The 23,318-nt window shown below is 27.1% G+C and overlaps 2 protein-coding genes and 1 pseudogene across 3 annotated transcripts; 2 read left to right on the plus strand and 1 right to left on the minus strand.

The window, feature by feature from the left end:
* The first annotated feature begins 8,065 nt into the window (after nucleotides 1-8,065).
* Nucleotides 8,066-10,693, plus strand: LOC111284768 (zinc finger A20 and AN1 domain-containing stress-associated protein 8-like). 2 transcript variants are annotated; one of them, XM_022873694.2, is made up of 3 exons: nucleotides 8,066-8,192; nucleotides 8,331-8,404; nucleotides 9,757-10,693. In XM_022873694.2, the coding sequence occupies exon 3, from the start codon at nucleotides 9,770-9,772 to the stop codon at nucleotides 10,283-10,285; it is 516 nt and encodes a 171-aa protein (XP_022729429.2). In that variant the 5' UTR covers nucleotides 8,066-8,192; nucleotides 8,331-8,404; nucleotides 9,757-9,769; the 3' UTR covers nucleotides 10,286-10,693. The 2 variants fall into 2 exon arrangements, with proteins under 2 accessions (XP_022729429.2, XP_022729430.2); XM_022873695.2 differs by lacking the exon at nucleotides 8,331-8,404.
* Nucleotides 10,694-10,909: 216 nt separating this feature from the next.
* On the minus strand, nucleotides 10,910-12,904 carry LOC111284767 (uncharacterized). Its single transcript, XM_022873693.2, has 3 exons — nucleotides 12,797-12,904; nucleotides 12,664-12,692; nucleotides 10,910-11,695 (listed from the first exon to the last, which is right to left on the minus strand). The coding sequence occupies exon 3, from the start codon at nucleotides 11,677-11,679 to the stop codon at nucleotides 11,122-11,124; it is 558 nt and encodes a 185-aa protein (XP_022729428.2). The 5' UTR covers nucleotides 11,680-11,695; nucleotides 12,664-12,692; nucleotides 12,797-12,904; the 3' UTR covers nucleotides 10,910-11,121.
* Nucleotides 12,905-20,387: 7,483 nt separating this feature from the next.
* On the plus strand, nucleotides 20,388-21,549 carry LOC149518415 (18S ribosomal RNA; annotated as a pseudogene).
* The last annotated feature ends 1,769 nt before the right edge of the window (nucleotides 21,550-23,318 follow it).

Here is a 23,318-nt window from a genome sequence, read left to right on the forward strand (position 1 = left end):
TCACCAAATGGTTATGGTTATAGTTATAGTTATAGTGGACCATATGTTGGAGTACTTCAAATATGCATTTTACAAGTCTTTGGTAAGATAAATAAACAAAAACAACGTTTGTGGGGGAAAAAAAAAGTTACCACTAGCACTTTAAAGAAAAGCTATCTAAGTCTTGTTATGTACAGTTTCAGTGTAAATTTATTTGTTTAAGTATATTTTAATTTTTTAATTGATTATTTGATTATTCAATAATTGTAACTTAAAATATGATGTAATAATTAATTATTTAGATAATTATGATTTAATTTCTAGAAAAAAAAGCTATCAAACGCTTTACATTAGCCAAAAGATTACCACTGATACTTCAAATACAAAGTAAAAACAAGTTGGCGGAGTGTTGCAATTTTTTTTTTAAATTTAAATAAAAAATTTATTATTTTTTAATTTTTGTATTTTTTATGTAAATTTTAAAATACATATTGATATTAGTATTGTAGGGTTTGTAGGTAGTAACTTGTTTAAAATGTAAAATAATTATTATGAACATAATATTGAAATCCTTACTTAATAAATCATCAATACACAACTCGCCTCTTACATTATATTTAGTAATTTTAATAAAAATTAAATTAATCTTAATATTTTTTAAGTTGAAATTAATATATTATTTGTTACTCTTTGTTAAATCATTAAAAATATATTTAAACAATGATTTGCAATTTCTTTTTGCAATCACAATTTATAGATAAGAAAAAGAATTACATGTATTAAAATTTAAATTTTAAATTTACTAAATATTATATTTTAAGATAATTATATGAATCAAATTGAACATAAAAAAAATCATCATATAATCAATTTTATACACGATGATTTATATAATAATAACAAAATTTTACGTTCAAATAAATATTTAAATCTATGATAATTATTATTATTATAATTTAAATTCTTATTTTTTTATGAGTATTTAAATTTGAATATTGTATTTTTTGATCCTTCAAACAGGGAAAGGAGAGTAGTATTGAATTATGAATTTTGAATTGTTAAATAACATAAATATTAAATGAATACATGTCTATCTCTGCATGTGAAAAATAAAAAACCCCATTTACAGATGTCATTATCACTTAGATGTAGACACACGTGAATATGAGCAAGCTGGGTACTTGCAGGAAGTAGCTATAATTTGTCAACTTTGGGGAAAAATCATGGCTAAAGTGACCGTCTAGGGTGGTCCATATCCTTCTAAAGCAACACCCCCAATGGGTAGGTTGGCTGAATAAGGGGATGCGAACAAAATTCAGAATTACAATTTTGCCAACGTGCTTTATTTCCATTTAAACACCTGTACGGTCAGACATTACTTTCTAGACCCATCTAATTTTGATAATGATAAAGATAGTTGGAGTTGTCAGAAGCAGCTTATCATTTTAAGATTTTTTTAAAGAATGTTAAATTAGTTTTTATGTATTAAGATTTAATTTTATTTGTTATCATTTTAATAAAAATAATAAATATGATACATTTTTATGACATTTTTTTTTGTAAATAACTATTATATGCTTTTATATTATTATATCTTCTCATATGCCTATTTTCATATTTCAAATAATGAATATTCAAACAATAATTATTATAATATGGGATTCAATTTTAGAAACTCATTCATAGTGATAAACTTGATCTGTGGAGATTATTTGAGCAAGTTGTGTAAATGGAGTTCAAAAGCAAATAGTGAAGATTGTTTGAGCATTTATTAAAAAGCAAAATAAAGACATCTCATAAGCATGTGGTCCTTTACAGTGATCTATCTATAAGCAAGTCTATGTTTAATAAATGATAAAGTATTTATATTTGAAATGAGAAATGACAATCTTTCTTTACCTTTCAGGAAAATGAAAATTTTCCATTACTACCCCTTTAAGTTTATTATGATTCTTTTTCTAAAAAAACTCTAACCAATGATTATCCTCCACATTGAGCGGTAAATTTTGGGAAAGATTTGTTTGTTTGTAAAGAAAAAAAAGAATTGTAAAAAGTCTCAAAGATGAAGAATGAAAAAAAAAAACCTTCATTAAAAGAAATGTAAATGCCACAAATGATCTAAGAAGTAAAATAGAAGGAACTCTTTATGAATGAATTCTTCTTGAAGAGAAACTAATGAAGAAGAAAAGATGTGATAAATAAAAATAAAGGTAAAGTAAAAAAAGAAAATATGAAAAAATGAGGCAACTAATGTGCTTTAAATGATGAAATGATACTTTGGTTTATAACCCTTCAAGCACATGTTTTGAGCTTGTTTTATCTTTTTTCATAACCCTTCATCTTAGCTTACGTTATGTCCCTTAAAAATCTATTTTGATCAAATATGAATGCTTAAATTAAAGAGTCAAATATTGAACTAAGACATGCTTGTGATAGGATAATGAGACCATCATTTGTTCCAATATTTTGGGATTGGTTCGAAATTAGATAGGTATATAAATAATGAATGAAGTGAAAATTTTAATAATTTTTTTTGCTAAACATATATATATATATATATAAGGTATGGGTATAAGACGTGTATTATAGTATCCGTCCCTATCCTCATACCCAATAAAAATTTAAAATCATACATATCCTTATCTTTATACTCACAATATAATATTAATCTTCATTTCAATTCAGATAAAAAATTAAATTCACCATTGTATGGATAAATTGATATTCTTATCTACAGGTAAACATTTTTTTTTGTTAAAATAAATAAAGGAAATAAAATTTAAATTAGAAATAAAAATAAAAAAAAAATATTTACCCAACAAAGCCTTAACAAAATCAAATTTAAGATTTTTAATTAGATATTTCCCTTATCGTTCTTCTATGTACCCAATGCTAACAAAAAATAAAATGTTCGAAATAATTTAAAAAATAAAAAATAAAAAATAAAATGTTGGAAAGGTTGAATCTATGAGTGGCAATTGGATAGAGTTTAAGTTATTTAAGACCCCGCTATTTTAACTTAGGCCACTTTTAGTTTCACATCATTGATGTTTTAAAACCAATTCAAGTTTGACTTACTTGTAACAGTAACTTCAAGTTCAATCATTATACATTTAATTTAAACTGCTTTTTAAAATGAAGAAATAGTAAAAATTCTAATACTTCATTAATTTAAGTTTTTCAACCAATTTAGGCGTAAGTCAATAGGTATCTAAATCATTTTAGATTGTGGACAATTAAAGCCTTTTCTAATTACTCAAACTATTTTTAAACCCGTGTAATGCTTGGAAATATATTCATATATCAATAAATTTTTTTAAATGATCATATATGCTATGAAGTTTTATAAACAATTCATAACTTATATAATCATTTTTATTTAAATTTATATATTTTAATATAATAAAATAAATTAATTAGATATTAAATATACTTATGCAATTATCATCAGTTCTAAAGAAAACTCAAACTATAATTTATTAAACCAAAATAATCTATAAACAAAAGACAACAAGGTTTTCGATTTTAAGAAATTAAAAATTTTATTCTTAAAATCAATATCGCATACAAACTTTTTTCATAGGATATTCTTTCATAAGTTATTGTTGAAGCAAAGATGCAACAATTAATTCTTTAGTATTTCTTGCTATCTTTGAAGTAAATGTCATTTTACTAGATGAGCCAATAGATTTTACAAATAAAGGTTAAGAAATAGATAAAATAGTAATTTATAATTTGACAATAGTTAAGTTATAATCTAGATTATATAACTTTATAATAAACATAATCATTATAATAACCTTATACATACCTCTTCTAATAAGTTTTGACATTTAAGCTGAAGATCAAAATAATACACTCTATTCACTGTAAGTTTAGTATTACTTGTATCAAGATTATACTTGATTGCCTTCATCTTGAATACATAAAATTTACATATGAGATCTTCAAATATCTCTTGAATTTTATAATCTTCTTTTTTTTAAATCATAAGTATAAATATATCTTTAATTAATTTGAATATTAAATAATATTAAAATAATTTTTAACTCAATACCATAAAATTTACCTTTGAGATCTTCAAATATCTCTTGAATTTTATAATCTCCTTTTTTCTAAATCATAAGTATAAATATATCTTTAATTAATTTGAGTATTAAATAATATTAAAATAATTTTTAACTTAATACCTTAATAGATATTTCATAAAAGATCCTTAATATCTCTATTAATTAAATCCTTAAATTCTACATTAAATTATATGAATATGGCCCTTCCAGAATTATCATATACCTCAATATTCAACTTCTATCTATAAAAAATGCATAATTCTACAATTATAAATATAATATAATAATTTAAAATACTTTTTATCATTATCATGGAATAATAATTTTTGTATGTATCAAATATACAAAATATAAATACTAATTACCTTGGAGTTGGATTAAGGACATCAACATTGCAGGAATAATATTGGAATTTTCTATAAACTTTAGATAGTTTCTTGTTATACCCACATGACATATAGTATTAACCAAAAATGGTATAACTTTCATAATAGTGACTTTACTGATGAAAGACTTTTCTTGTATATACCCATCATCTTTAAATAAATCATCAACAAAAAAAAAAAAAAAGAAGAAAGCTAATATCATAGTTAAAGAAATATAAAATATAAGTATAAAAGGAGAATAACCAAGAAACAATGTAAAGTGAAAATTAGAGAGAATATTGAAGTAGATTTTAGTAGTGACTAAAAGATATAAAATTAGTGAAAAGTGGTTAAAGATGCATTATGCTTAACTTATTTATGCAAAAAGTGTGTTATAGGTTAATTAATAAGATAATTTTAAATTATTAAAGTTAATATTGAAATAATAAAAATTGTGAGTGAATAATGATCTAACAATGGCAAGTTGATTGATATTAAAATATTTTATTTTGTCATTAACATTTAAAGATCCCTTAATTTTGAACAATGAAACAAATTAAATTGATTATATTTAATAATGGAAATAAAACAAAAATTTTAATTAAATCAACGTGCATTAATATTAAGATTTTAAAATTATAAAACGTTACAAACAAAATAAAATGAAATCCAAGTACATTAATATTTTATCAAATGAAATTTTACCAAATGAAATTAAATGAAATCATATTTAATGAAATATAAATCTATTAATCAAATATAAATTAATAAAATACTTTATTCCATTAATTTAATTATGGAGAATTAGTTTGATATATTTGCTTATTATATTTACACATAAAATACATTAATTACTCAAATGGATAATATATTTAATCAAATATAAATGTATCACATAATTGATTAAAAAATCAATTATTTTATAATTATAATTACAGTATTTATTAAATTATTAATTATATATTGATTGATTTAATTTATCAAATTAAGAAATTTTTAAAATTTTAATATTTTTAATATAAATTGAATTGAGGGTAATTTAAAGTCAATAATAAAAACATAATATAGTTAAATAATAAGATAATTTTAAATTATGAAAGTTAATATTGAAATAATAAAAATTATGAGTAAATAATGGTTTAACAATGACAAGTTGATTGATATTGAAATATTTTGTTATGCTATTAACATTTTAAAATCTCTTAATTTAAAACAATAAAAAAAATTAAATTTATTATATTTAATAATGACAATAAAACAAATTAAATTTCAATTAAATCAATGTGCATTAATAGCAAATAATAAAATTATAACACGTTACAAATGAAATCAATGTGCATTAATATTTTATCAAATGAAATCATATTTAATAAAATATAAATGTATCGATCAAATATAAATTAATAAAATTTTTATTCCATAAATTTAATTATGGAGAATTAATTTGATATATTTGTTTTATATATTTACATATGAAATATATCATGAAATACATCAATTTCTCAAATAGATAATATTTAATCAAATATAAATATATCAAATAATTAATTAGAGAATCAACTATTTATAATTATAATTGTTGCATTTATTAATTTATTAATGTATTAATTATATATTGATTAATTTAATTTGTCAAATTAAGAAATTTTTTAAATTTTAATACTTTTAATATGAATTGAATTAAGAGTGATTTAAAATCAATAATAAAAACATAAATATAATCAATTTAGTTTTTTGAATTATGTTTGCTTTATATATTTACACATGAAATACATCAATTGTTAGATACTATATTTAATCAAATATAAATGTATCAAATAATTGATTAGAGAATCAACTATTTTATAATTATAATTGTAGTTTTTATTAATTTATTAACTATATATTGATTGATTTAATTTGTCAAATTAAGAAATTTTTAAAATTTTAATACTTTTAATGTGAATTGAATTGAGAGTGATTTAAAGTTAATAATAAAAATATAAATATAAATCAATTTAGTTTTTTAAATTATTTTTAAATTAAAAATGTATTAAATAAAAAAATGCATTTATTAGATATCAAGTGACGATTTTTAAGACCTTTCACATGTCAACATTTTAAGCTATCTACATAGGATTTTTTTCCATTTTTGCCAAAAGCTTTGACTTTTATATATTTATATAAGATTTGGATTCACCTTTTAAAGTTAATTCATGTTGGGTTAATTGAATGAATTACTATTAAAAAAATCATATTATATTATATATTTTTTAATTATTTAGTTGGATATATTTTAAGATTTATTTGAATGGATATTAAAATTAATTTTATTTAGATTAAAAATAATGGTGACGATAAAATTAAAATGTTATAATGGTAAGATTAAAATTAATTATTGAAATATATATTTGAATATAAATATAATATGTATTTGAATGTAAATACAATACTGACAATAAAATTAAGTATGACAATTGATTGTCTTTGATCGAGTAATAGATTGTCATAATTGAAAATCCTTTTCTTTTTTAATTTTATACTAAGATTGTCCTAAGGTCTTAGGTTACATTTAGAATTCTTTTTTCAATTTTATACGGATTCCATTGACTACCTTATGATCTAATGAATACTAGACCCTTCCCTCTCCAATTGGATATTAAAATGGTTTTGACCTTATCTAAAGTGGAAGAGTATTACCCAAATGCAGCTCATAATGTAGTTGAGGTCCAAAACTTTATTAGATTCCACCGTACCTAAAGTGTGACCAAATTTAAATCAAAACTTAGAAAATAATTAATATACTCCTAAAGACAAAAATTAAATGATTTTCTTTTATTATCATTTATAGATATGAAATCTTCATTATTAAACTTACCTAAGGGTCAAGTTGGTATTAACTCGATTCAGACTAAGTTTTGTATAAGATTTTTTTAAGTTTAAGTTCAATTTGGTTTAGCTTGAAATATTATTTAATTAATAAAAATTATTTTTATAATTTTAATTATAAAATATAAATATATATTTGATGTATTATTAATATATAAATTCTATACATTATTATAAATCAATGATGACATATCGTTAATAAATAAATATTAATTTTAAAAATAAATATATAAAATATTAATATTTTTTAAATAACTTATTTATTAATGAGATGATATTATTTAATTAATTTAATTAATGAGTTAATATCATATAATTCACTTATAGTATATAAAATTAATACAATATTAACACATCAAATATAAATTTATAAAATATTTATTAAAATTTTATTATTTTCAATATTTTTATATATATTTAAATTTCTTCAAGCCTTTAAGGCTTGGTGAGTTGAGTTAATGGACTTTTGAGCAAAAATTTCAAAAGGTCAATAGAAAGAATACTTCTCTTAAAAAGCAATGGGGAAGAATGTCACGGGAAAACCTATCTTAATCGACAAGTAAGAATTGTCCTACCGAACATGCAACAATAAAAGCATCTAAATTACACCTATTGGACCGTCCTATTCCTAAAACCTATAACGGTCCAGTACGTTATTCTCATTGAAATGAAAAGCAGGAAAGATAAAATCAACAAGTGCACCCAATTGGTATCATCCACGTCACCCTTCTTTTCAGTAAAGAATTCGCATAGAAAACAAAAAAAAAAAAGTCATTTAAAATCATCAAATCGAAGAGACAAAAAAAAAAAGAAAAAAAAAAAAAAAAACATATCTCTCTCTTTGTCTGTCTCTCTGGGCTTTTGCTTTTCTGTGCCTCAATCCCGGGCGATCTGGTCCATAACTTCTAGGGTTAGGGTTTCGATCTCTTATCTTTATTTTTTGCTTCTGATTTCTTCAATTTTTGGAATAGTTTTTTTTCTTGGGTTTATTTGGTGTTAATTGATTGCTAAATTTTTTTGATTGGTTTTATTGGACCTCTTAAAACAGAGGCTTATCGGATGTGTTTTTGAGCTCTGAAATCTGCTCTAGGGGCTCTTATCGCTAAATTCTCTAGCCCAAAGGTTAACCCTTTTGTTCCCCTTTTCCCTTTTCTAGCTAGCTTGGTTGAATTTTTGCAGTATTAGTCTTATTTTTATTATTTAAATTTGTTGTGATGGGTGAAATTAGTTTTGCATGCATGTCAAGGATGTCTTTCCTTCTTTCTTTGCCCCTTTTTGTGTGTTTAATTTGATGATTATGGTTAAGGGAAAAAAAACAAATTTATGGGTATAATTCTATTGTTTTGTCATTCTTTTAATTTTGTTTGTTCACTTGGTCTATGTGTTTTCATACTTTTCTTGGTTTTGATGTTAAGAGGCATATGGAAAATGAAATAAACAGGAGAGAATTTTTTAAGAGTATTTAGCAAAAAAGATGTGAGATTTTCACTTATCAATGAAAAACAACACTCTGTGAAAGAAAAAGCTCTATGCTTAGGCAGGAGTTTTTCTAATCATTTTTGATGAATTATGAGCAGATTGGGAACTTAAAGAGCATCATTAACATTTATGTTAAAGCTAGCAAATATTTAGGAGAGATTAGCCCATCGTTTTAGTATTTTATTATTTACTGTATGTGTCTCGTCTAAGTTCTAATTGTTAACCCTTAGTTTTAATTGTTAACCTCTGTTTACTATCAAGTTGATAGCTTTCTGAACAGCTAATCAAATGGATGATTCTTTTTCTTTTATTACTTCTTACAGCGGCATGGAACTGTCACTATTAGCACTAATATATTACTTAATACATGTGATACGCTTTGGATGTGCCATCTATATGCATTACTGAATAGAGTAAATTGTAAGATGTTTTAAGATTTATTTCCCTATATTTTTTCTCAAGACTGGAAGTCTTGTTTAATAGTTTTATTATACTATTTCAATAATTCAATTTAGAGTTACGTACTTATGTGTTAATATTTTCATTTTGCATCTTTACTAAAGATCTTTTCCATTTACTACTTGTTTTGAAGTGGTTGACTAGGATAGTGTGCTTTTTTTAATGTATCATGGGATTTTAATCTATAGGAGTGCTTTTCTGTGAAATGAAACAATTTGTAAGGTTCCTGCCTTGCAAGGTTAAGATAGTACTATTTGTTTTTCATGGATATCTTTTACTTCATAAATGAACAGACACACTTACAGACATACCCATTAGATGATAATGCTTACATCTTGTAGAGTTCTGGTTTCTTTGCTTGATTGTGGCTGGAAAAGGGAAAAAACAGTTGCTATCAGTATTATAGAAGTTTTTTTTTTATGCATTTACTGATAACTTAATGTGCGTGTCAACTGGCATTAAGTGTGAATTGTCTCTGGGTTTTAGCATTATCAATTTACTTGTTAGATTCTCATATTTAACTGTATTTGGTGTAGGAGGGGTGAAGAAATGGACCATGAGAAGACAGGATGCCAAGCTCCTCCTGAACGTCCTATTTTGTGCATTAACAATTGCGGTTTCTTTGGAAGTGCAGCTACAATGAATATGTGTTCCAAGTGTCACAAGGATATGATATTGAAACAGGAGCAGGCTAAACTTGCTGCGTCATCTATTGATAATATTGTGAATGGGTCCTCACCCAGCAATGTGAGTGAAACCGTTGTTGCTAGTGGTGTAGATGTGCAGAATTCTGTGGAGCCAAAGACCATCTCAGTTGAGCCATCCTGTGCATCTGGCTCAGGGGAGAGTGTAGAGGCAAAGCCGAAGGAGGGTCCAAACCGGTGCAATACTTGCAAAAAAAGGGTTGGTTTAACAGGGTTCAAATGTCGTTGTGGTAACCTGTTCTGTAAATCACACCGTTACTCGGACAAGCATGACTGCCCCTTCGACTATCGCACTGCTGCTCGTGATGCTATAGCTAAAGCCAATCCAGTTGTCAAGGCAGACAAGCTTGATAAAATCTAAATACAAGGGAGATAAAGTTTCATGTGCTGAAGTATGTTTGCTCATTTTCCTCCGAGGCACCCCGTCTGAGTTGGCCACAAGTGTTATGAGGTGTCCTTATTTATTGTTATATATGCTGGAAGACAGGCTATCTAGGACATCTATGCACTATGAAGACCTCTATATCTTGTGATTGGCGAGAATTTATATGTTGGCATCAGTGATTTGTCTTAATCTTGTGGTGGTTTGATGTACTCTATCACTTTGTATGTGTCACTCTGTTTCATATGGCATTTCGCTCTAGTTCTCTACTTTTAAAAATGGTATATGCAATTTCAAGATGATGAGGATGATCCTGGATGCTCTTATGGGAGCTGTGTAAAATTTCAATTATGTTTTTCCTTGTATTTATCCTTGTTTTGTGTTTAATCCTTTGCAAATCTTATATTTATGTGTTGTGGTTTGTCTTTACTTGAATGATGATTACTGTTATGAACATTTTCACCCCTTCCACGTAAATAACAAGTAGGTAAGCAACCATTTTCCAAAGGTCTATTTGATGAGACCTCAAGGCTGTTCAACATGTAATAATCTAATGGGAGATTATCAGTGATCAAGCCTTGGTAAATACACAGCCATCAGGTCTTACCAGCAAAATGCATTGGTTCATTTATATCATAAAATTTAAGTACAAGAGACAGTAACATTCCCAGATTACATATTAACTACATCAAAATTTGCACCAAGTCTATAAAGGACATTAAAAATTAACCGCGACAGTTTTGCATCTTACATTCTGTCGTTATTCCCTACTCTATGAGAGAGATGGCTGAAACATTTAGTGTGGGAAGTCAAAATTATAGAGCCATCCCACTAGATTCAGCTTCAAGATACTTACAGATCCTCTCCATAACCTCTCTACCCTTCACACTATTTTGCATAAACCTCTCAGCGCATCTTTGCTCAACCTTTTCTGCCATGGATGCCAGAGCTGATAATGGCTTAATATGAATGCTAGTCTCTTGTCGACAAACTGTCCAGCCTGTTGGATTATCTGGGTGAGGGTCATACCGAATCTTCTCCTCTACCTCTATAAACTTTTGAAGACTGACATTACGGGTTGTAAGTTGCATTGACTTAGATGGGGCATCGACAACAGTTGATTCAACACAGTGGCAGATATCCTGGCCAATGATTTTGTGAATAAACCATGGCCCAGGAGCATGGATGGTAAGAGCACGAGTAGTGTAAAGCTTACCAGAGAGAGGATCAAGTTTTTGATTCAATGTGTCAACTTCAAGAATATGAGACAAGGTACGTTTGTTCTCAGGGTCAGCAAACTTGCGCCAAGATGCAGAAGTTACTCGCTCCCATGGATGCTTGTAAACGTGCTCTTGAGTATATGCTTTCACCATTACGGTCTTTCTAATGCTGTTCATAGACAAAGAACAACAATTCAGTTCACAAACAATGCGCATCCATGATTATTCAGGCAGAGTTCACTTCATCTCAAATGAAAGCAAATGTTAACTAAATATTCACTTAAAATTTTGAAACTAAAAGAACCTAACTAATCATAACAAAAGTGTAACTAGGTCTACTTCTCAAATCCAATCTCCAATCAAGTGTAATTTTGAGAAATAAGCAGTTAAGCACTTATTATTGATAATTACTTCAATATTATCCACATCAAGTATAAAATTCATTTCAGACATAACATTTATTACAACGCTCTTATTAAATTAAGAATGAATTATAACATCAAATAATCATGCAGTAAATTACAAGACATTTTTGGAGCCTGGGAGTATTCACGTTTGTTGGTTGTGACTTGTGAAGAAATCAGACAAGCACAAAGAGTTATAAACAAATGCAGCATTTTCATAAAGCAGGACAAAGATTCCACACCTAATAATTGAAAGCATAAAGAAATTCTAAAAACAATTCAGACGCCTTTTCTTCGACTTTTATAGGGACCAAAACAAAACAGAAACTAACTAATAATAATTTAGTAGAAAAACCTAAAACTAATAATAATAATAATAATAATGAAGGAGACATGAAACTAAAATAAGCATTCAAATCCACAAAGACCCAGACATTAATTACTAACATAGATCATCAAAAACCTAAAATGGGATGAAAAACAAGCTTCACAACCCATGAATCAATTGGATCCCAAAGGCAGAAAAATGCCAAAGCACAAGCTCCAATCCATCTTAAGAAGAAAAAAAACAATAAAACAAAGATATAATTTCTCCTACATAAGAGAGCTTCCAGCCATTATTAGAGTTGATATGATTATAACCAAAAATCTATGAAAAATTGGTATAATGACCAAAAAAAAAAAAAGATCAGAGACAGAAATGAAAAAGAAAAATAGAGAGAAGAAAACGCACCGTACAGAAAGCCTGCGGGAGCGCGAACCCTAAAAAAAAATGTTTAGAATTGTAAAAGAGGGACAAAGGGAAGTTTGATACTGATAGACAATGGATCATGGAAGGAAATTGTGTACTAAGAGCTTTAACGCACCTGCCGTAGTTCTTTGGAAACCCAATTTTTCTGTTCTATTTGTGGAAATATTTTTCTTTATAGATTATTGTATGCTTGGGGGGAAAGTAAAAAAAAAAAAAAAAGATAAAAAGAATAAACAAGGGTACAATGCATCCGACTTTGTGGAGTAAATTAAAAATATATATAATTTCAATTTTGCTAGTACTAATTAAAATTTAGAATTTTTGGTGAATAAAAAATTATTATTTTTATTTGATTAAAGGTGCAACTTTTTTTTTTAGAAAAATAAAAATAAAAAGAAAAATTAAAATTTTGTTTTGAGGCCCAACCTAAGTGCATTGCATTTGGTTTGATTTACGTATAAATAAATAGCTCTAAAACTCCGTTTTATAGATTTATATGATTTTAAAATCAGATCTGAATAAAAAAATTTGAATTCTCGATCGTTCCTATTAAAAAAGGTGATTATTATTAGAGAGTACATTTTTGATCGGTTCTTCAGTCGAGTCATGAAAGTTTGTTTAGAATCTTTATTATACAAAATATTTTTTTATATTAATATTTTTAAATATATCTTAAAATTAAAATTAAAAAAATTGTTTTAGTAATAAAATAATAAATCGTTCGAGACTTGGAATATCATGTAGGAAGCCCAGATCAAATCGGGTCAGACCTGTCATCTTGTGGGCTATGGACATGTTTAAGTCCATCCAACTATTGTCAGATATGTGGTCTGATTGGACCAATATTCAAATAAAAAAGACGTCCACTAGATCATAATTAAGCCCAATGGGATATCTGGGTTGAGAGATCATCAAGATCGGCTTACTGGCGGCCCATTTCTTCCGGTTTTAGGCCGAAAACATTTTCTTTTGCTTGGGTTAGGTTGAAAGCAGGTTGATACAAATAAATAAAAAAAAAAACCTCCTCAATTAAATTGAAGGCACTTGGTTGCCTTTCTCTATTGCAACATTGGGCAAGTAGAGAAAAGGATGACAGTTGCTTTTACAATCAAACATAAAATTTTATCAGTTTACAATCAAACGTCAAGATAACATGCAATTCTATTAAATCAATAATCAATGAAGAATCTTTGTATATTATAACTAAGGATCATTCTCATAGCATATATATTTCTTTACTCACCCATGGGCTATGGTAATTTTTTTAGAATCTTTGTTTTCTAAAACAAGACAATGCCATGCACATGACTTACACATACTTTATTATATTTATCAAATTGGTTTAACCCTGAGATTATTATTTAAGTTTTTTTTTTTAAAGATGTAATATAAAAATAAAGGTGTAAGCACTAAGATTTGAATATAAAATTTATTAAAATTAATTATATAAATTAATCGAATTAAACTTCAAATTCGATTACCATTTATCTTTGATGTATAGAATTGTTGAAAAGTTTTCATTACTTTCACAGGATCGTCGGTGTGTATGGCAAGTAATTGGAACAACAAAGTCTCATTAATTACCATCAATTTCTTTTTAATGCTAGCTCTAGCTCCTTGGAGAATTTTATATATAGCTTGATGACGTGGCTCTCCAACAGAGCACAAGCTGGTGGAGATTGTTGTTTGGATGATGGAGAACTGAAATTCGAAGTCGATAGTCTAGACTTTGAAATTGCTGCAACACCATCTATGTGGTTCTGTTAAATATTAATGAACACCATCAACTTGGTGTTCAATGGAGTTACAGTTCTCAAACTATAGCACCAGCTCGCCACCCTTTGACTGGCCATTATCAAAACCATCATCTATTATTCCGGATTTAATGGATTAATAAGTGCAAAATATCTGTCTTCATGTCCAGATGAATGCCATTATATTCGGTATTATCCTGGGACGACTAGGTCCGATCAACCTACCCAAATACAATGTACTCAAATTAAAGTTGAATTTTTGTGTCATAGCATTCTGATTGAATGAGCTGCTATATATATATATATTTAAACTATAGTTTGAATGCTTATATATATATATGTATGTATGTATGTATGTATGTATGTATATAAACATTCAAACTAATAAAATATCAAATCAAGGATTATACACTAATTTACCAATGTCTGTAAAGGGATATTCGTATTTCAAATTGATTCATCATTATATTCTAATTCAAGATAGTAATATCATTTATGAGGTTGTTATTAGGAATAGTAACTTAAATTTCAAAAGAGAGTTTTAAGTTATTATTGTTGGAAATAGTGAGTTAAATTTTATAAGAGATTTATTTAGAATTGATTAAATATTACTTGATGGATAAAAAAATTTAAAAAAAAATTTAAGATAAAAAGGGATTTTTATAAGTAAGTTAATATGATTATAAATAAATAACATATTATGAAAAAAAGATATTAGAGAATTATAGGATTTTATGGGATAAACACTCTATAGGACTAAAAAAATTAACGTATTTATAAGTGCATATGTTGAGTAGACTAGAGGAGAATAAGATAGTCCACATAGATATAATGTATGCGTATATATAGGTATGCGTTTGTTTGGGTTGAGAATACTCCATAAGATTAGAGGAGAATGAGATGATCTATAGGTATTAATTATAAGTATTTGATTTGATGTTTATTTGTAATTTTTTACAATGAGTACATCTTATTTCTCATTCATGGATATAAATTGATTAAGTTGAATTATGTTAAATTATTGTCTCTTATATAATTGATGGATCGTTTGATTATACTTTCCGTTAACTTAGATGGTTAATTGATTGGAGCATTTTTTACTTAATAGTTCTTTCATTGGTTGTTCTCTGTGTCCAAGCAAACCATCAATTAAAAGCAAACAAAGGTAGAAAGAAAGTCTTTTCTTAGGTGTTAAAGCCATAGTAATAGATCCAATGATTCAAATCCTTTACTCTTATCCCAAGGGCATCAAATTTAGTAAATGTAATTGGGTAGTTTTGAATTCATGAAAAGATTGCTTCTTTAACATCGTGTTGGATTCACATCCTATTGAAAAGATTTTGTGTATGAGTTTTCCTATCTTTTCTTTTACTTTGTAATGAAAAAACAGAAAAGTAAACAATCAATCAAACACGAAGAATTTTCTTGGGATGAAACTTGTTAAACAAGCTAGAGTTGATTTTAGAGATTGGGCCTCAATATTGGCGTAACATATTAAAGAAGGAACCCTTGAAATGCATATAAAAAACACAATGTTAGACAATCTCTTCAGTTGAAGGCTTTTCAACAAAAACTTTGCCATTCTATTAAAAAATCTGTTATTGTTAGCTGAATTTGCAATAAAAAAAAACATAAAAATAGCAAATTTTAGGCAACTTATGAGATATAATGGTTAATTTGGAATTTGGAAGGAAATGAGGAAAAATAACTTTTTTTTTTTTTTTATTAAAGTTCTCATAACGTATAAATTCGTGAACCTATTGCTAGACATAAATTTTAAAGAGTCGTACCAATATTTTTTATATATGTGTGATTGACCGTCTAATTGAATCTGTCTAAATTTAAAGAGAAGTTTCAAGTTTGATTTAAGTATCTTTAAATGGTAGATTATAATTTACGAAACTAGATTTAAGTTCAAGAGTATAGTTACATGTGAGAAAATTATAGTACTCTCACAATACCCATCCAAAAGATAGTACCGGTTTGATTTCAAGTTATCTAAGCCTTAAAATATCTTTGTAATTTTACTAAATAGCTTAATTATTGAAAATTAATATTTAAATTATTCCAATAGTTTGAAAGCAATTTAAGATAATTTCTTTATTTTAGAAGTATTCATGGAGATTAGTATGCCATTTTGAAGATGCTTCATCGTTATATTTATTTAATTTTTGTAAAAATTTTTATTTGTGATAACGAGATTTAGAACTTTGGTATCTAAAATTCTTAGCTAAATTCTTTAACATGTTGGTAAAATTTAGAAAACCTAAGAATTTACATAGAGATTGCTATTTGTAATACCCTTACTAATCTCATCATTAGAGGTTCAAAATTATAAAAAAAAAAATATTTTTAGAAATATCTTACAATATGTTGCTAAGATATTGTGTCAAAAATGAACCTCCAATATATGTGTAGGATTTTATGAAGGAGAAAAATCAATTAAAATAAATAAAAATTATCATGAAAATAATATCATGCAAGAATATAAAATATCATGCAATAATATAATACATCATGCAATTAATATAAGTTATCATGCAATTAATTAATAATCACGCAAAAAAAATCATAAATAATAATCTTACCAAAATTTTTTTTTCTTCATTCTTTAATTTAATTAGCAATAATAATAATAAAACACATAGTAAAAATAATCAAAAAATGAAAGTAAATAAAAAGAATAAAATAAAAAATAAAAAAAATAAAAAGAAAATAGAAAAAAAAACTTGCTATTGAGTCGGGTCATCAAGTGGGTTCACGTGCTGATCCACTTTAGCTAGGACCGGATCTTAAGTCCTAAAACAGTGCCGTATTGGGTTGGTATAAAAGCCAAAAATCCTTATTTTCCTTAGACTTGCTTCTACTACTTCTCTATCTAGATTCGTTTTTCTTCTTCCTTTCTGTAAAAACCTTTGCCATAAAGTTCAACTGGCTAAAATAAACCTAAATTTCGATGGCAAAAACTTCAAAATGACCACCGAAATATTCTAATAAACCCAAAAACAACTCAGAAACCACAACCAAGATCTTTTGGTCAACGTGGAACTCACTAGGAAATTCAAACCTTTGTCAAAAAAATCAAACTAAATCCAAAAAACCCAAAAAAATTCCTAAAAACCCAAAAATTCAATTTAAATCAAAAAAAAAAAATTTCCCTAAAAATTCAAAACACAAGCCTCAATAAATTAAAAAGTAAAAGCCAAAGCCAAATTAAAACACAAAGGTACAAATCCACTTCCAAAAAAATCCCAAAAGTCCTAAACTTCCTAGATAACTTCTTAAATTCCAAAAAAAACCCAGAAATTTGAAATTGATTCTAGAAGCTCCAAGAAAACTAGAAATTTAGAAATTCAACATTTTCAAAAGCTTCAAGTTTTAAAACCCAATTCCCCCAAATCCCAAAACGAAAATTTTAGATGTAAAAAACCTAAAATCAAACCTAAACTTTGCCTTTGCTACTAGAATTACTTAATTGAGTTTTATTATTGCTTGTTTTCTCTTGATTGCCTATCTTTACTTGTTCATGATTACTTCTGTTTATAAGAATTAATTCTTTTCAATTTGGAAACTAAATCAAACCGACTCTGTGATTTCATTATGATTATGTCAATTAATTTGTGTGATTTGATTTGATTAATTTCGAAAATCAAATCTAGGACTAAATTCATAATAATTTCACATTTTTATTTTTTTGATTTTCCCTCTTTTTGTTTTCTTATTTTTTGATTTTTGATTTTTGACTTTTGACCTTTTTTTTTTTACTTTTGACTAAAATTAAAAATTAAACTGAAAATAAAATAAAATAAAATTAGAATTAGAATCAAGTTAAAAAATTTTGGGCTTTTATCCCATAAGGTCCAAAGTTTCCAATCGGGCCCAATTTAGGATCGAAAGCCTATTTCAATTTTGGACAATTTTCTTAGATAAAATAGGGTGTTTATAGTTGCCCCATCTTTGTACATTTTCTGTGAAACAGGAACTATAGAAAGATTAAAAGGCATCCATTTTGTTCGGCTCCAAAAAACTAAAAAATTTTTAATTTAAAATTCAAATATTTACAACTTGAAAATTCAAGGGTTCGTCATTAAATTCAAATATTCACAAGGTTTTATAACAAGAGTTGAATGATTCTAAGATTCCAAAATTGGCAAAGATTTCAAGATTTTCAGAGGTTCTAGATTCGTAAAAATTTTGTTTTCATAAAGGTTCCAGATTTGCAAAAATTTTAGTTTCGCAAAACTTCCAAATTAATAAGAATTTCAAGTTTGCAAGAATTTCATGTTCATAAGAATTTAAGATTCGTAAGAATTTTAGATTCATAAGATTTTTGATTCACAAGAATTCAGGTTTGCAAGAATTTCAGGTTCGTCAGAATTTAAGGTTCGCAAGAATTACAGATTCACAAGAATTTAGGTTCGCAAGAATTTCAATTTACAAGATTTTAAGATTCGTAATAATTTCAAGTTCACAAGAATTTTAGATTCATAAGAATTCAAGTTCGTAAGAATTTTAGATTATCAAGATTTTTATATTGGTAAGAATTTGTTGTTGTAAAGATTCGCATTGTAATTTTTAGGAATTCACATTCAAAATTACTAAATTCACATAAAAAATTCAAAAAATCGCATTCAAAAGATTTTTGTTAGAGATTCACATCCAAAATTCAAAATTAAAAAATTGAAAAATTCATGGATTCACACCAAAGATTTCAAGGCTCACATCTAGAATTCAAATATTTTTATTGGAAAATTTTAGAAATTCACACTTAAAAGTTAAAAATTTTCATTTGGAAAACTTAAGGATTCACACCCAAAATTTCAAATATTCACATGTGAAAAATTTTAGTATTTCACATCCAAAATTTCATAGGTTCTTATTCAAAGGATTTTAGGGTTTTTCATCTAAAATTTCAAAGATTCATATTCAATAAATTTTATAGATTCGCAATTAAAATTTTACAAATTCTCATTCGAAAAACTTTAGTGATTATGCTCGAAAGTCTTATAAATCATGACTATTTTTGAAAAAAGCTCATTTAAACAAAAGGCTCTATAACTTTAAAAGTTTGAAATGTTTTCCTTGTAAAAACAAAAATCTTATCATGAAAGATTTTTCTCATTTAAGGATTTAAAAGTCAAATATTTTCTCCTATCAAAGTCAAAATCTTGTATGCATTAAATGTCTTGATAATAATGTAAATACCTTCTAAATAATACAAATACAACAATCCAGATTCTCACTAAATGATGCATGTTTTAAACAATAATGCAAATGCCATACCATGATTTTGATGTTCACTACATGATGCAAATGCATGCCCCAACTATGATGCAAATGCAATTATCGAAACAAATATTCAAATATTCACCAAATTATGTACATGTATCAGTTGAACAATAATGTAATATAATGCATGTAAGATAGATGTCACTAAATCAATACCATGAAATTTCAATTGTGATAATAAGGTTTTCAAAATTCTACCATATCATATATTCCTTTTTAATTTTTTAGCACTAACGATCTCAAAATAAATTCTGTCAAATGATCCACATTATTTTTCTTATCTAGTCACAACTTATAGGTTATATTGACCAATCAATCACTACATTCATCATTGGATCACCTCATTTGCCCTTTTCAAATCATTTTCTCTAACTTCTTTCATTTTCTTTTTGTCTATGTCATCTTGGATTTCTTTCAAAAGAATGAAAAAATCTTTTATAGACGTTATCATTCACTTATTTATCATCATTATAATTCATAACAAATATTTTAAATTTTCTCAATTCATTCAGAGGATACACACTTGGTAAAGAATAAGAAAAATGGGTGTTTATTATCGAAAGAAAGTCTAGCTAAGAACAAATTAAAAATGAATAAAAGTAAAATATTATGACTGTTTAAATGGGATATCAACGTCTAGAATAATGACTGTTTAGTCAATTGAACTCTAATTCAAAATTATCTTTTAAAAACACATTTAATTGAAATTCTCATTCTTTGAACCAAACATTATTCATATCCCTATGATTCAGGCCCAACGATTTTCTTTAAGTCGAGGTGCAGTTCTAGTTTTAGCAGGGCAGGGTCTGACAACTAAGAGGACCAAGCCTTGAGGCATACTAGAAGCCTGGACTGTGGGAAACTAGCCCAAAATAGTGGTATGGGCAGTGATTAAGACTTTAGAGGCTTAGGCACAATGTTTAGGTTTAGTAAAATTGAGCTAGGCCCAGGTGCAAACTAGCAATTTCCAAAGATGTTTCCATTAATCAAGAATTAAAGTTAAGGGCTCAAAGATGATCAGATACCTTTCTAGTCTCAACCATAAATGATGTTGATTAGGTATAGACATATGTTACTTTTAAGACTTTGCCAACACCTTATGAGAAATCAAAGTCTTTAGGTTTTGATGGGAGTATGGTCACAAGGCTAAAATTTTAAAAAATTTACGAAAGGGCACCACTAGGAGTGGAACCTACTGCTTAAGTTGACTCAACACGAGAAAACTTATCAGGTTCCAACATAATAAGAATTGAAAAATTAAAAGCTCTTTCTTGATTTTATGGGTGGTACTACATGGTCATTCTTAGTTAGTAGAGTGATTTGTCTGGTTAATTTCATTAACGAATGAGACCTCAGCCTACTAACTAGCTACGCGGAGGTGATCCTTTGTGGTTAGCTTTTTAGAGGGACAATGGCGCACTTAGGCCAAAGAGGTTTGAGGCAATAACATGCCTATGATGCTTATAGATGTTCTAGGTTGCACGTGACCTACACTGATGTGTTCAATGAATTTACAGCCTTGATTGACAGGCTCGAATAATCTTTGAAATTTTATTATGATGAGGATAGATCATTGTAATTTTTGGTCATCAACAAGAGCTTTCTAGTAAACGCGAGTCATAAACTTACATTGACTATGTTCTTACCTTTTGTATACACTGCCCATCACTCTTACTGATTGAATGATCCAATAAAGTATTCAGATCATGATGACGTGGATGATTCGCTACTTGTGACATCACTAGAAGTTTACTGAACCTTATCATTTAGATGAAGGATAAGTCATAAAAAGGTTTCTGTAGGTGAACTTATAAAAGGATCTTTAAGAAGTTCATAAATAAGCTAAAATTATATGAAAAGATCTTTATGAATCTGCACACCACTGATTGCGTAATACTAGTATACAAAGTTATTTTCACCCACTTGGTGAAATAATTAATTATTAAAAGATAAAACAATGCCCGTTCAAAACTTTTGGGGTTATAAGTTCGATCATATCCATTCTCCACGTAGAGAAAAGCCATGACAGTGCCAAGATATATAGTGAGACTAAAGAGGAATTAATTTTATCCTTTTAACTTTGGCATTTATGGCACTTTCGGGCGTAACTAGTGAAATCATTTTTCAATGTAGACTAGTAGTAACTCGCTCTCATAATCTATTTAGACATTATATGCCTATTGGTGTGTATTCTATAAATTCTCTTATGCACTTTTTTAAGTATCTTTTTTGCTTCAACAGTGTCTACACACCTTAGCAATATCTAGTCTCAGCTCTTTTTATACAGGATTTCTTCATCAAACACAAATCCTGCTGCTAATCTTTGAATAATCCTCTTGTCATTCTTTGAGGCTTGCTCGGGGTAATTTTGGCATTTGATATACTACACAATGTCATAATACCATGGTCATCAATCCACTTCCTCTTTCATATTTAAATAATGAACCGGTGAATCTCTCATTTGTACTCTGATATGCTGGATTCTTGTATTGTCATTTAATTTGAACATTACTATCAAAATACCTAAGGCATTAACGATCTAATTTTCTTCTCGAGGAACATGCTAAATTGGATCTCTACACACATCCTAACATTTCCATCTTTTCTAGGAACTAATACTATATTGGTCACCTATTCAAGGTACTTGGCTACTTCTAAAAAATTTGCATCCAACTACTTTTTCAGTTCCTCTTTTTATCTTTAACCATAATTTTAGCTTTATGCATCTTAACTTTTGTTATACTGGTCAACACTTTTGTTTCAAAGCTAGTCTATGTTCGACCACATCCGTGCTAAGTCTAAATATATCTTGATAAGACCTTATAAATACATCCACATATTCTTGCAACAAATTCACCAATTTTTATTTCTCAATCGGTGATAGTGAAGTACTGATCTTAACTTTTTTCTTATTCTCACCATCCCCCAAATTCAATAAGTCGATCGATTCTTGATAGAATTCTATAATTTTTTTTCTTGTTCCATCTATTTTAATAGATTGTGCGACAAATCATAGTTTTTTAAATCAACATCGTTATCAAGCTCGTTAATGTGAATAAATTTTTTACAATCAAATCGGGCGTTATTGTCTCAGTCATCCATAATGTTAATTATTTAAAGACCTAAAAATGGGTACAATCTTAAAGAAATATAGACTAATCTTGGCAAAGGCAAGAAAAATATGAATAACATAAAAAAAAGAAAAAGATGGTATATGTGAAATACATCGCATTCATCATTTTATTAGGATAATGAAAGTAAGCCTATAAATTTGACCTTCGTATGCTCTTGGGCAAAAAGAATTAAAATATTTAAGTTTAAATGGTTCAAGGATAATGGAAACAATATAACATTCTTCGATCTCCTAACTTTAAAAAAAAAGAAACATTTTTTCATCTTATATAACTTTTTCATTTGAGCCAATTTGAACTTGAGAGAAGGTTTCTTCCAATTCTATCACTGGTTCACTCTTTTCAAGCTCTGACAATCCAGGGTAGACATATCTGCCAAAGTAAAATGTTTTGTATAGATAAAGGAACACCAAATTTTCATCAACCGACTCTTGTCCTTTGAGGAGTGCCATTCTCTTTTATT

This window comes from Durio zibethinus, chromosome 6 (assembly GCF_047325235.1).
Source record: "Durio zibethinus cultivar Kanyao isolate XHJ-2024 chromosome 6, ASM4732523v1, whole genome shotgun sequence".
In the NCBI taxonomy this organism is placed as follows: Eukaryota; Viridiplantae; Streptophyta; class Magnoliopsida; order Malvales; family Malvaceae; genus Durio; species Durio zibethinus.

Bases quoted from the DNA above. Each gene is read 5' to 3' on its own strand.
- LOC111284768 (XM_022873694.2), top strand. From the start codon at position 9,770: ATGGACCATGAGAAGACAGGATGCCAAGCTCCTCCTGAACGTCCTATT.
- LOC111284767 (XM_022873693.2), bottom strand. From the start codon at position 11,679: ATGGTGAAAGCATATACTCAAGAGCACGTTTACAAGCATCCATGGGAG.